Source organism: Struthio camelus, chromosome 3 (genome assembly GCF_040807025.1).
Source record: "Struthio camelus isolate bStrCam1 chromosome 3, bStrCam1.hap1, whole genome shotgun sequence".
In the NCBI taxonomy this organism is placed as follows: domain Eukaryota; kingdom Metazoa; phylum Chordata; class Aves; order Struthioniformes; family Struthionidae; genus Struthio; species Struthio camelus.
In genome coordinates, this window is record NC_090944.1 from 50,770,382 (window position 1) to 50,785,350 (window position 14,969).

A 14,969-nucleotide genomic window follows, 5' to 3' on the forward strand; every position below is an offset into this window, starting at 1 on the left:
CAGTCAAATGTAATTATTTCTTCAAATGAAGGAGCTCAAAGTTACTTGCTAACAGCTGTCTAAATCATAACCGGGGAAACAAGAAAGAATTAGAGACTCAAGGTGTGGTTTCACATTATAACTTTATCTGGTATAACTGCAGGCCCCCACAAAAAAGGGATGATGACACTGATTCCCAAACCTGTTTCCTCCTTGTCCTTGGAGTCAGATCTGAAGACTGTGCCCCTGCAAGGCAAGTCAGATTACCAAACTGACTGGACAGAAAACTACTCATTTTTGCTTTGGTGAGAAGTGGTGAGAGATTCTGGCTGAGTATGTGGAACAGACAGAGGGAGGGCATAGGGAAGGATGACCACGTTGGAAAAGAGCTCAAACACACCACATTAAGTATGACGTACAAACGACACCTGATCTCCTGTTCAACGCCACAAATTGTTGCTAGTAAAACTGAGGCATTTTAAATGCCTCTGCTTAGGAACCATGTCCCTATTAAAACCCTCTTCCAGGATGCAGGGCAGGAACAGGATGTTTTCCCCGTTTAACAGAAGGTAACTGAGTACAGTTTGTTTCCTGTACCATGCATTACTATTCTGAAGTATCAAACACACAGCTTTGATTTAGAATACAATATATCAAATAAAGTCAGTACCAGTTAAAGGCATTTCCCCTAAATACAATAAAAGAAATATATTACAAATGACCTCAAATTCAAATCGCAACAAAAAGTTAAATATAGCTATAAACCTACTTCGGTGGCTTCAGGTCTCTGTGAATTAGAGCCTTTGGTTTCATACTGTGGAGATACGCCACTCCTTGGGAACACTGTAAACACCAACTCATTGCATGTGCAGCAGTATAATGAGGCAGAGGTTCAGCACCATGTAGCACTGCAAAACAAAGGCACAAACTAAAAAGAACTTTATTGCATATTACAACAGATACAATGGAGTTAATAACATTCCCCTCAGAAAGGTCTACAGAATGCAAGTAATTAGTTATCAGTACCTCATCACTACCACTGACAACCTCTTTTCTCCAACTGTAAAAATAACGGAAATTGTCAAAATAATTTCCAAATTTTATTATGCTTTTCATAATATTTTTTCATTAGACTTCTACTATACAATAACTAGCAATATGAAACATGCTGCTTGTTTTCAGCGATAGCTAGTAAAGTCTGTATCAAACGTGCTCACAGAATTTACAATAAGGGACAGTCTTGTCAGATGAAGTTTTCCCACTGGAAAACCTTAAATGACTTGTATAAAATATAAAGAACTGATATAAAGAAACAGACTAATGGACTCAAAAATAATTTTTAAAGTACACTGCTTTCTCTTTAGAATTCTTAAAAAAAATAACATATAAGAATAATTTTGTATTTCAGATTATGGTTGCCCTAACATTAGCACTTCAGCTCCAGGAAGACACTATGTTGAAATGATACTCACCATTGTATAGAGAACCTCCTTCAGCATACTCCATAACAAGACATACCTTTGAGAAGAGGGGACAAAAAACAAGGATGTTTTAAACGTAGGGACAGACAACAGATTTTGTAAACTGAAAGGAAAGTTCTTTCAGAAGAACTACAATGTGTCCATATCTAAGCTAACAGAAAATTTATCTATGAGGTAAAGAATCAGCTTGAACGGTACATATTTAGGTATAAGAAACAGAAACTAGTTTCATACTTAGTTCCCACTGTAAGTTAGGAAAGAAGAGAATAACCCCCCCTCCATCTTGAAAAACAAATGGTGTCTTCAGATTGCAATTCATTTGCCTTTGCTATTTTTTCAGAGTGCAAAAAATTTTTAAATATCCTAACAAAAGAATTTAACTAAAAATTTAGCTAAAAACAGTGATGGAGCATTATTTTAACCAGTTAAACATCCCATACTAGAATTAGCTAAGGATACATCTGTCCTATCATAGTACCTGCTTTTCTGCTCTGAGAATTTGTAGGATTGTTTACAGCTGTGACAAAAACAGAGCGACTCTTGAAGACGGCACAGAGGGGAATTGGAACTGATTTACAAGCTGTGAATGACATATTGCTAATATAGACTATAGATACAAATGAAATTACATACGTAGTACATCACTTGCCATTCTGTACAATAACAAGATAAACTGAAATTTAACAGGTGTCTAGAAGTAGTGTTTGGGGTATTCCTGAAATAATTTATTTTTTCCATAGAAAACTTAAACTAAAAAACATCAACCAATCTCCGTCTCTATATATCCTTATTGTGGCTAAAACATATAAAACGTATATAAAAATATACCTTTTGTGGGTTGACGCTTGCTTACGGTAAGCTTTATCAATGTGACATAAAGCAACCAGCTATAACTTACTGGGTTTAGACAGGCTCCATATAACTTGACAATATTGGGATGGTTTACTCGTGACAGTTGTCGAAGCTGCAATACAAATCACACTTCATTTCAAACCACAGAAAAAAACCACTAAAGCTTTGTTTTCACATTTAAAATTTATATGTAACAACAGTAATTACAGTTTTATATGCCTGTATAACCCTTACACCCTGCATAACAGAGATTTTAGTAATTGTAAGACTGATGCCCCAGTTCATATTTTTATGTAATTAGATTTGTGTCCAACTGAAACTGAATTTAAAATAAATTTTAAAGTAATTAATTTAAAAGAAAATAAAATTATTCCATCATGTAGTAAAATCACTTAGCTAATAAACACTGTGCAACTACGGCTTTCTGAAGGTTTTGTGCTCTTCCTGGAGCCTCTGACGTTGGAATCAGAGTTGTCTGACTTCATAAGCAATCTGAATCATAACGGCTAATCTTTCACAACATAGAAAACTACTCTTCTCAAAAAAACCAACCAAACAAAAAACAACCACACACTTCTTTTTTTTCCTTTGCACAGACTTCTGAGGCAGCTTTGTGCTATCACATACTGTTCTTCATCCAGTCTAGGGAGCTGATGATACTTTTGCTGTGCACTTCAGAAGTTTTAATAGAACAGAATGGTTTATTACATCTGCTGCTTGCACTATGCGGGTTTCCTGAATCCCAGTAATCATTAAAATATTTCTGGGATTCTCTTCTTAGATCTCTTTCTAACAGAAAAATGCTACTCACTATTCAACTGGACTAAAATTAATAACATCACAAACTTACCACGGTAATAAATAAAACAAATATTTACACAGAGAGGCCTATTACAAATACAGTTCCTTTAACCCTTAAGTATGTTATATTTTTGGTTAAAAGATTAAGAGATTTATTCTAAATCCATTTTGTGTGTCTTGAACATCCTAGATTTGTACTGATTGAATGCTAATAAGCATGACATAAAACATCTCATTTAAATTATATACCTAATATTTGATTCTAGAAGATATTATACTGATAAGCTTCCCACGACATATAACTGAGCTACTCAAGATCTTTCAAAAGGAGTAGGCACTGAATGGAGGAAAAAAAAAAAAAAGGTGATTTGCCCTTAAATGAGTTACAGGTATTAATAAACTTAAATGTAAGAAAAAATAACAAAACATTAAAACTGCTGAAAATTTAAGAAACATTTTCAAGGATGGACCTAACTGTCCTACCCTTATTATGACAGATAGAAGAGTGGTGTTGTATGAAGAGATTTTAAAAACTCCTAGACATGTGAGAATTTCTCAAATTCAGAAGTCCTGTTAGAACAGGTATGACTGTGAGCACGAGGGATGTATTGTAGGAGGAGACAGCATGTTACATTGAGAAAATTACGGACAGAGGCTGTGAATTTAGAAAACCCTTTTGGGATGCTTGCACTTAATTTCAGAGTTCCTCAGGAACTGCAAATATCCCACATTCAGACAGGGATGCTTGCACTTGATTTCAGAGTTCCTCAGGAACTGCAAATATCCCACATTCAGAGAGAAGCTATGTAAAACATTGAAGAAATTTTATATCATTATTAGGGTTGAACTGAAGACTAGGAAAACAAATCCACAATATCCTGAATAAGTGATATGAGACCCAAAATTGTAGGACTTGTGTGTAAAGTACCTAACACAGATGTGGCTACAAACGCTCTAAATGATTAACACTATACTACTTCAACAGTGAACTGTAACTGTTCATATTCAATACAGTCACACTCCATTAAAGGTAAAAGAATACTAATCTTCATAATGCTGTAAAAGAACAAGAAAAAAAACTGATTTTTTTTTCAGATTATATTCACAGTTTAAAAAAATCCAACCTTCTGACTTACCTAAACATATGTGCCTATATCTTATACTGAAAAATTAGAAACTTTAATTCAGAGCATGTACGACATTACTCTGGATCTGTTTATACTGCAGCACCTGGGAGCGCAGCTCCAGGATTGCTGTGTGTAGTTCAGCTGCATCCTGACTCCAGATCAGGGCAGAGTCCAAGAACTCATTTTCCCCCGACCTGCGTGCCAACTCTTCCCCCTTTCTCACCATAGTTTCTACGGAAAGTGAATTAAGGGAGCTACCATGTGCTCCAGCGCATCTCCTGGTCTGTATCATTGGGGGGGGGGGTCCAGGAGACGTGGGGGTACCAGAGAATGCATCTGCCTTGTAATGCAGACATAGCTTTTAATACACTAAATGCACCCATGAACCTAACATGGCAAGAACACAAGATCTACAACTCCCCCCTCAGGTTTTCCTGAAAGCTTGTTGTACCTCTACAATGAAGGCTTTTCTTTCAGATTCACTTTCTATTTGTTTAATGGCTACATCTTTAGCTCGCCATTTTGCCTTGCAGACCACACCGAAGGCTCCTCTTCCAACAACCTAGAACAACATAATATGAAATATTGAAGTTAAAACTTGAGAAAAGTTTAGTTTTCTGCACAGGACTTCACAAATAGAAAAGAAATTTAACTGTAAAAACTGAAGACACACAAAATCCTGAATTCTACAACAGCAATTTAATATTCCGCAGTTAAAGCATAACTGGCGCCTACCTAAGCTTCCTTTAGAGACCATTTACAGGAGAAACAGGAAAACATACATATAAAACATTTTATTGTTCTGTTTGCAGTACCAGTATTTCAGAAAACACAGATTTTAATTATTTCAAATGAGATCTGCTCAGATGACAACTAGGGAAACGATGGCAAATTTATTTTTATGAATTTGGCCAGTGAAATTATATCTTTATCTGCTGTATTCATTTCTGCTTGATAGGAATAGGAATTCAAACTTCTGAAACTTAGATGCTTCTGTAAATAATGGTACAAGACTATGCTGAAGTATGGCTGAGGAGTCCAATGTGCTCAGAATCATCCTTCAGTTTTCTTACAGGTGCCTCAACAGCATGAGAACAGGAAAATCTCCCGAGAGTCAACCAAATGAGCACATGTCTGCGTAACCATGCTTCCTCCGTTTTGGTCGACGTACACTTTCTAATTTCTGCGAAATTAACAGTGGCTAAAAATACACAAAACCAGAGGGGAGCCACAACTCTTCACTGTAACTTTACAGAAGTAGTAGTAGCAGCTCCTGTATGCTATATTGTTGAAGTAACCTTTAAAAATGTGAAGAACGTGTTGAGAAGAAGCTCTAACACCTCCATTTTGGATTTGGAAACGTTCTTTGCAACCCAGCAGAGAGCGGAAGCAGGGACAGAGAAACATCTTGCGTATTCTATGAGGTTACATTTAGTTATGGATGAATTATGAACTATGACAAACTGAAATTTCACTTCTTTTCATTTCATTCTTCAGGGGAAAAATGGCAACACACAAAAATAACAGTGGAACATGCATTTGCAATTTCACACTGAAACTAGACCATCACAAGACAGTGACTAGCTGCTAGAGGAAAGCACAGACAGAAAAGCTGTTGTACATACGCCTGAAAGGGAAAGGTAGAGAGGAGAGAGGAAGAGATGGAAGGCACACGAAGGCATAACACAAGCTAAAGGATGGGAGCTCTTCCAGCTCTCAAACAACGCGAGGGGGCCAGATCAGAAGGACAGGGAAAGAAGAAAGGGAGTACAGGCTTCCTGGGTCAGCCTGAAATTCAGTATTTGGCCCCAGCAGCCTTTCCTCATCTGGTTTTAACATCATGCTGTTCTCATGTTATTAGTCCTAGATTGGAAGTATGGCTCTTGAAGAACAAAACAGACACTTCTTGTCCAACGAAAACTTTTTCGGGGGGTGATGAGGAGAAAAGAAGGAAAGGGACTGGGAACAGAAAACAACAAGGGTGGAATGGAGGCATCTACAGATGCAATTATCATAGCAGTTTATTATGGCAGAATATAATGTTACTGTCTTTACACCATGTTCCATGGTGTCTAAAAAAAAACCACGGAAAAACTTACCAAATTATATTCAAAGTTCTTCATCAGAAAGTCATAACTATTTATGACTTTATCCGACAACAACAACAACAAAAGGAAAAGATGTTTTGAAAAAAAAAAAAAAAGGAATATCCAAAGATTAAAACACAGAGATGTAACAGAATTAAAGGTTGCACAACAGCCAAGGTTTCATAACAATTTATCAGTGACTTTGTCTGTGTCTGCTTGTGCAGGCTTGAACTTGAGGAGAGGACATGAACACATCGAGTATTTACCTAGGATACAGGGAAAACAGAGAAGACCAGATCCCACATTAGAAGGCTCAGCCTCTAGGACACCATGTGAAAGCCATCACAAACTGTCAGGAGCAATGATGAATCCGATACAAACTCGAGGTTTACTCTATGTGATATCTCAGTATGTCTTTCCTACTTAATCTGGAAAAAGTATCTTATTCATTGCAAAAACATCCTGTGCAAGAGGCTGGCTGGAATGGAGCTCGTGGCAGTTTCCACTTGCATTTCATTTTCTCCCTTCAAGTTTTCACCCGATTTAGTCTGTAAAGGAGCAAGTGTCAGAATCTCTCAGAACAATTTAAACACTGTAAGTAAAGTTTCCTTCAGCACCGTGTGCTAGAACCAAGTAACTTAATAGCACAGGAGGGAAGAGCTGCCTGAACTTTAGTTTCTTCACGCTCATTCCTTCTTGTCCCCTGCTGCTGGTGCCACACCATATGTTTGGGCAGTAGTGCATATTCTGAATTATATGAAGCATAGTTAATGGAACTATTGACACAACAAATCAATAAACAGCAGTTGATCTGTGGTACTGTATGTTTGGAAAATGATCTAAAAATACACACATTATTTTGGTAAAAGATTTTTGCCCTCTAGGTGTCTTATAAGAGAAAAAAGGAGAATACAGGGCAGATTACAAGTTTAGAAACGTAACACCAATGCTTCTCCTTCTCCACAGATTAAGTTTGCCAAGAATCAGTTGATTATAGAACGAAAAGTATACATGTATTTATTCTCCTCCCTGCAAAATTCACAACGGTGAAAAGTTGTATTTTACTGCATGACAAAATGGCATGGCAAAAAAGTGGCACTTGCCTGTTTTCCAAACAAATATATCGAGTCTTATTTAAAGAATATGAACTACATAAGATCCACAGAACAAACGTTACCTCTGCCTCTGTGTACAAATAGTATCAAATGCTGTATATAAAGACACATGATACTGACTTGTAAGTATGTAGACTAGAAATCATGCAGGATATAGAGACTGCAGATATGTTAAAGCTGTTAAGGATGCATTTTATCTTAGGGGATGTCAATGATGATTTTTTTTTTCTCCTCAGAGTAAAACAAGAAAATGCATCTATGCTTATTCAGATGCACCCTATTCCTCTACCAAATGTCAAAACGTTGCAAGAACTAATTAAAATTTTGTATTAGCTATACACTTTTTCCTATTCAAACATAAAGAAACTGAAACAGTTTTTATCCCTAACCATTAAGTTTCCATGTTATTTAGCTCTGTATGCTGGATACCTAGCGTTTTTCATTTAAAAAGACCTTGCTGAACATATAATACAGCAATAAAATAATTTGGGGGAATAAGACAATTCCAAAAAAAAAAAACCTTAAACCAAAACCAAACAAAACAAAAAACAAAAACCCCAACCCCTCCCAAAAATCAACAAAACCTGTGCTTCCCAATAGGAAGTAATCTGTAAATTATCTTTAATATCTATCTTTCCCTTTTGTTATTGGCATATTTGGGAATGAAGGGTTCATGCAAGCTGGTCTTTTGGATCCCTCTAAGCTTCAGACACAATGCAAGACTGAGAAAAATATATATTCCTCAATACTTTGTGAAAACTGAAAGATACTTTTAATTTTTAGCATCTTTTATTTTTTGTATCTACCAGTTCCAGCAGTACCAATAAAGCATGCTACTATTTTCAGTTTTTCACATACATCTGCCCTTACTACACATGGAAAGTATACAGATTAAAAACAAACAAACAAACTGAAGTGCCAAAAGCATCCATGAACAACAGTTTAGAGCCCCTAAAATATACGTCCATCCTTTTCTATTATTCATTCAATCAGCCTCAAATTCCAGCTTTGATTCCTATGTGTTTGCTGCACTTTATTAGGTAGGTTGAAGCAAATAGGCCCCTCACCACAAATGATTGTGGCCAACAGGCTGGCAGCACCTTTAGGAAGGAGTTCAGATTTGCCAGTTCTTTACAGCTAGGTTCTCTGACTGGTTAAGTTTATTCGTACTCCAATATTCTTAAAATTCAACCCAGTTCTAAGCACCACGTTCCCTTTCTGGGATTCATAGCACAATCAAAAAAAAAAAAAAAAGTCAGTAATCCCACTAACTTTAAGTAAAATAAGGTTTAAACTTGGCGACTAGAAACAGTTTGCCAGCAGGTAACAGACCTATGCAAAACTGCATAAGAAAAAGGATGTCTAAATTAAAATCTATTGATTAAAAAACAACTTGGATTTTTAATAAATGGACGTAACTTATGATTGCCACAAACTGATGCAGACAGTTCTTGTTTAGGATATCATCTAACAGAGCTGCAAAACACTGTACTACTACTGTTCAGTGATTCGACTACCTGATTTAGTTCTGTCTTAAGAAATCATTCTCTTTTCAGCTTAGAACATGTTTTTGGAGCACCAAAGTATCATCATGCATCTTCCTAAAAGTATGGGTGTTTCCATAAACTCTTTTTTTGCTCTAAACACATAACTCTCTCTAACGATATCACTAGCATGTAGATGGCTCACTTGTTCCAAGAAACGTGTGCATCTCAAGCAGAGATAAGAGCTTATCAGGTTATACTTTCATTCCAGCTTGCTATACATTGAACAGCCTTTTACATATCTGTCTCAAGAATTAAACTAATTTTAATTACCAGTAATTTACAAAGCACTTGTCTCATGTTCTATTATGAACCAGCTTTTTCTGTTACAGCAGCCCAGACAGTGCATTCTCATTTTGAACACAAAATACTGGGTAATCAAGCACTCAGAGTGAAGGACTCCAAGATGAAAATTTGGCTTGCTGGTCTGGCACAGTCTAAAACTACCGGCCTTTGAGAAATAAATAATCATATCGAAGTCAGTAAAGTATTGCTAGAATCTAGTGGGTGGGATAAATAAGGGACACACCAGGGTTGCACTGTTGTTTTAGGTTTTTTTGTAGGGAAAGGCCTTTTCCCCTTATTTCTGATAACAGTTACATTGTCATTGAGTTGTGACCTTAGCTGTTGCCCTACACATGGAGCTTTGTTACTATCTCATAGATACATGTCCTTTTTTCACCATTGGATACAAAAGCCTCGTTACTACCTTAAGGTTTCTCTTCCAAGCGTTCTTTGAGTGAAATATCAGTATGTTTTATAGAAAGCACTGATGCATTCAACCAATTTGTATGTCTATAGATAAACAAAATGTTACATTGTTTAGATTAGTAGTGATTTACTGACACTTAATGCATGCTAAAACCATCTACATGCAACTGGTCTACACCAGTTGTCTAACTTAACGCTACAAACGCAAACTCTAGTTTACACTGCAGCTATTTTCTAACGAAACAAAATTTAAACACCGATTTGAATTAAATTAGAAATGTAGCTAAATCAAATTACAAAAATTAAGGCTGAAGTTTTCACCATCTACCCTTTTTTTTTTTTTTTGGTCTTTGCTTCTGGATGCCCAGCTCAGCACCTTTAGGGCCTACTTTCTGAAAAAGGCTGAGAAGATGCTAGTGACTTCAGATTCAATTCTGATTAACACCTTCGGTTCCTTAAAACCGAACGTCACGTACTCAAATCAAAGAATATTGTTCAGATCTTGAACCATTCCTGCGGCTCTCTTCTAAACTTCCAATTTCGCAGATTTTTGGAATGGACATTCGATAACTGGACACAGTCCTTCAGGGATTTCTGTTTTTATAAACCAAAGTTGCATAAGGAGGTATTATCATTTTCATGTTCAGCAGCATTTATATGAACCAGCTTTACTTTATACAACAACGGACATAATCAGTCACTGCATTTCATCAACTTTAAAAACTATTTATAAAGGGGAACGAAAAACAGTGTCTCACTGTATACCTCATTCTCTTGTCTCTGAACTGCTCCATAAGGGCAAGGAAGGCACACAATTCTCATCACACTTCTCAGTTAATGAAATTCGTAAGTCAAAAATGTTTAATGTAACTGAACAAGCCATAAACAGCTCGTCCTTAGTTGCTAGAATCTTAAGTAGACTTTCTAAAATAAATAATTAGAAAGCTTACCTGTTCATCTTAAAAAGAAAAAAATAAAATAAAAAAACAATCCCCCAAATCTCCTTAGAATTAACAACTGCTGTTCAAACAGATTGCGGGAAATAAATATCAATGTATATTACAGTATATCAGGAAAACGTTAAACAACAGCTTTCAAATAAGTTATGCTTCCAGGCAACTCAAGAGTAACTTGCAACTGTGCAAACATGGCAATAGTTTTCAACCGGTCTACATCAAGCAGTGACAGGGCAGGGCCACAGCACACGTGACCAGACCTGCATCTCTTGGCTGTGCAACCTAAGGCCCACGTGAGGAAGAGGTCTGCGTTTTGGCCATGTATGGGACTGTTATCAAGTTACGCGATGGCTGTGGGATTTTCAGGAAAGAGTGGCAGGGAGCAAGTTGCCAGGACAATTCACAACCAAAGTCTGTTCACAGCTTCGACGTGAAAGTCTTTTGGGAACAGGACAGCAGTACTTTGGATAGATTGAACAAAAGATTTTAAAACAGAGCTATTGGCCTTTTTATTGATAGCTTAATTTCAGTTGTATTAAGTTTGCAGATAAATTCTGTAGTTTTATTTCCTCAGTTTCTAATGCTTTGTCTGTCTAATACACGAAAACCTAAAAGACGACATTCACGCAACCAAAAATTTGCATGGTACAGTGGGGAACGTTTCGCTGAACCCAAGTTTTAAGTTGTCTTTCCCCTTCTAGTTTTGAACATGCTCCCACTGTGTCACATAATTTTGATTTGACTCTGACTGATTGGTAATAATCATCTCTATGTTTTACTTCAACCTTTACTTTAAATAATGAAAAGGCAGCCTGAAGTTGGAGACATGCTTGACTTATAACTGTCCTGCAGTGCTACTTCCTGTATTATAGTCATGCACATGATAGCACAAACAGAATATGGTAGATTCATGATATTACCCAGCAGAGCTCAGCCAAACCAAAACGAAAGTGCACTTATGGATCTTAAATTTATTAGCAAGGACTCAGGGCCTGCAAGTATTCCAGAACTTCAATATCTATTAATAAACCAGTGGCAGAGTGGAACTGCTATCTGCTGACAAGACTGCTTTGATAATACAACAGCAAAGCTATGATTATACAAGCACTCATTTGAGTTTCCAGTATAGATCCGTTGACACTCCATTTTGAAATATCTAAGTGTCATAAAATATATTAAAATTTGGCCATTTTCAGTCCTTGCAGCCACTCAAAAATAAAATTTCTGGGTCTGCCGTAAGAGCAGAGCAAGTCCTCATTTACAACGTCTGGTAGGCCTGCAAAAGGCACGGCACGTAAGAGGTTAACACCCACAGTCAAGAAAAGCAAGGTACAGCACGGTTTCCAGTTCACCTGTTTTATTGCAAAGTAGATCTTATTTCCTCCTCCGTGCAATGACGTTTCGATTGCGTTCAGTACAATCATATCGCCATTGCCTGGTAAGAATTTCTGGTAGGGCAGGTACACAGAGCAAAATGGTGCAGCAGCTGCCAAATTTTCTCATGAAGTAAAACTTTATCGACAGCTCTCCAGCTTCTATTGCATAAGAGCGGCCATCTCCAGCAGAGAAGCTACTTTGAGGATAAAGCAACAATCTAATTAAAAAAACACAAATTATGGCTTGGGCACCAACTACACGTACGCTTTTGTGCATACGTTCCTGTCTCTGCGGGTGCTTGGTGGCCATGCAGGACACAGTCAAGTTCTGCACTGTGAAACCTTAGAACCTAAACCTTAGAATGATAAACTCTAGTTACACCAATTACACACTATGTGGCTCCACATTTCCTACAAGTAAAACGGCAATATAATCCTTGCTAACAGCCTTCCCAAGAGTGTTGTGAGGATTAAAAATTTGTATAGTGTTTCATTTGTTCAAAGTGCAATGTGTAACATATTATATGTGCTACTCACTTTTATGAGACATCCCTGGGCACCTTTTTATGATCTCTAAATTCCTATGAACTTTATTTTCTTCTTCAGGTAAAGCAAGCCATTTCTCCGAAAGTATGTGATGTGATCCTTGTGTATTGTTAAATGTTATACAAACGTCGGTATACCTCAAATGCAAAAATACTTTCAGTTCTGGAGCACCATAAAATTCTCTTGCTTCAAAGCAGTTAAATGCATACAGGGAAGAGGAACAGTTGGACCTACAGAGTTAAAAACCATCATGAATGCCATGTTTACACAACGGGGAAAAGGCACTCCTTTGGAAGAGAGTTTATTTTCTGAGGATTTCCCCTGTCTGCTGTGGCTAAAAACTGAAGTTACCACGACGGCATCTGAATAAAGCAGAAAGTACTCCAGCGTTCTACAGAAATACTACAAAGTCTATGTTCTGTGAACTCTTCAAGGCCGTGTGAGCACAACACAATAATTATAAACAATACAATACGTTGCAAACTGCTTCAATAATGTGGTTGTTGTACATCTAAATGCTACTGCACAAAGCTAAATTCACTTCCCCAGCAATGTTTTTTAAAAAGTGGAGGTTAATTATTGCTGAGGGAGACAAAGATGTTAACCTAAGAACAAAAGCACAAAGACTGTTTCAGCAGTCTTGGATGTTCGTTATGTCCACACTCTACAAGTCGAGCTCATCAAATTCAGTATGGGCCTGTGGGAAACAACTTTACTGCAGTGCAAACCTTGCTGTTGAGTTTTTCCTCACCTGGTAAGAATACCTTGTGAGGTAGACAAAGTTAATAAATACCGTGATGTATAGGTACAGAGCCCTTTAACAAAGCTGCAAGATACGCTCTGACCACCTCCATCCTACCCTCACAGGAAATCCAGACAGCCAAGAAGTACATTAGAAATGGTGTACTTTACTCATTCAACGCTAGCCTCAAAGAAACTTTCCACATAAGAGGAAGGAATACTTTCTTCAGACTCTGCTACACGACCACTGAATGCCACTTCCTGTGTAATATGTGCAGGTCACAAATGAAACGTTACAGACCCACCACTGCCACATCGCTAGCTTATATTTAAAAAAAAAAAAAAGCTATATGTCCTTTCACCTAACATAGCCTTAGATGCAGGAAAATAATTAACCGCAGTATGCTGGTTTTAGATCTATGACCGTTCCCGGTGCATGGCAGAAGGAAAAAGAAGGGGAGTACAAAAAGAGTGATTCAAAAGGGAAAAAAAAAAATCAGAATTAAACCCCCCCCCCCCCCGGTGACAACGGCGTTTGCTCCCATATTAAAGCCTCCTGAGTAAGTAAAACCCCACGTTACACCGCCTCGCCCCCGTGTCCCGCGTGGCCGAACTAAGGCTCCGCGGCACCTCCGCCCCTGGCAGCCCCTGCAGCATCGCCAGGAGAAGGAAAAACACCGGGCAGGTGGCTCGGTGGGTGGGTGAGCGGGGAGGCGCCGCGGCCGCCGGGCCGGGCCGGGCCGGGCCTCGCTCACTCACCTCTTCCACTTCGATCTCTTTGTAGTCGATTTCTTCGAAGTTGAGGACGGGCGGGGTTTCGATCATGTCCGCGGAGGCGGCAGAAGACATCCCTCCTGGCTCGGCCGCGGCAGGCCGGGCGCAGGCCGGCGGGCGCCGCGGCAGGGCAGGGCCGCGCCGCGGGGCTACACGGGGCGCCGCCGCGCCGGCGCCTCCCGCCCGCCCGCCCGCTGCTGGCCGAGGGCCGGGCCGGGCCGGGCCGGGCCGAGGCGCCTCCTGGGCCGCCGAGCGGGGCGAGGCCGCATCCGCGGCGGCCGCGGGCCTCAGCGGCGGCGGGCGGCGGCGGCCCCGCCGGCGGCAGCGGCGGCCCCGCTCCGCATCCCGCGCCGGCTGCTCTAGGCCGCGGCCTCTGCGAGTCGCCCGGGCTGCGCGTCCCCGGCGGCGGCGGCGGCGGCGGCGGCGGGCGGGGGTGGGGGAGCCGCTCAGCGCCGCGCCGCGGCCGACATCAGCGCCGCTTCCTGCTGCTGCTGCCGGCGGGCCGGGCCGGGCCGGGGCCGGGCCGGGGCGGGGCGGCGCTGCGGCAGCGGCTGCTACTCAGGCCGCCGCGGCGAGGGCCGTGGCCCGGCGGCAGCGACACCCACCTCGGCGCCGCTCCGCCCCGCCGAGGGCAGCAGCGCGCAGCGAGGCGGCCGCTTCGTCTTGCGGCCCTCGGCCGGCGGCGGAGCCGGGCCTCGGTCTTTGCCCCGCAGCGGTTGTTTTGGGAGCGGACGGGCCACCTTAAGGCCCTTCCCTTCCCTACCCCCCAGTGCCCGTGTCTGCTTGTGCGTTTGGCTTGGGCGACGCTTTCTGGGTCTTGGTGCTAAATGGGCCGGGGCTGGGTGTTTGGGGACAACCCGTGGTGCGAAGTCAGTGCTG

At 40.2% G+C, this 14,969-nt stretch overlaps 1 protein-coding gene across 9 annotated transcripts in view; it reads right to left on the minus strand.

Annotated features, from left to right (window-relative positions):
* The window catches only part of MAP3K7 (mitogen-activated protein kinase kinase kinase 7), a 49,878-nt gene extending 35,626 nt beyond the window's left edge, over positions 1-14,252 (minus strand). For 4 of the 9 annotated variants that reach the window (XM_068937810.1, XM_068937811.1, XM_068937808.1 and 1 more), the window contains exons 1-5: positions 14,076-14,232; positions 4,692-4,802; positions 2,359-2,424; positions 1,452-1,497; positions 749-887 (exon numbers count right to left, since the gene is read on the minus strand). In XM_068937810.1, the coding sequence (XP_068793911.1) occupies positions 749-887; positions 1,452-1,497; positions 2,359-2,424; positions 4,692-4,802; positions 14,076-14,165 (452 nt within the window). In that variant the 5' untranslated portion in view covers positions 14,166-14,232. Of the gene's footprint in view, positions 1-748; positions 908-1,451; positions 1,498-2,358; positions 2,425-4,691; positions 4,803-14,075 lie in introns of all 9 variants that reach the window. The other 5 variants (XM_068937813.1, XM_068937809.1, XM_068937812.1 and 2 more) reach the window with 4 other exon arrangements.
* Positions 14,253-14,969: the final 717 nt, after the last annotated feature.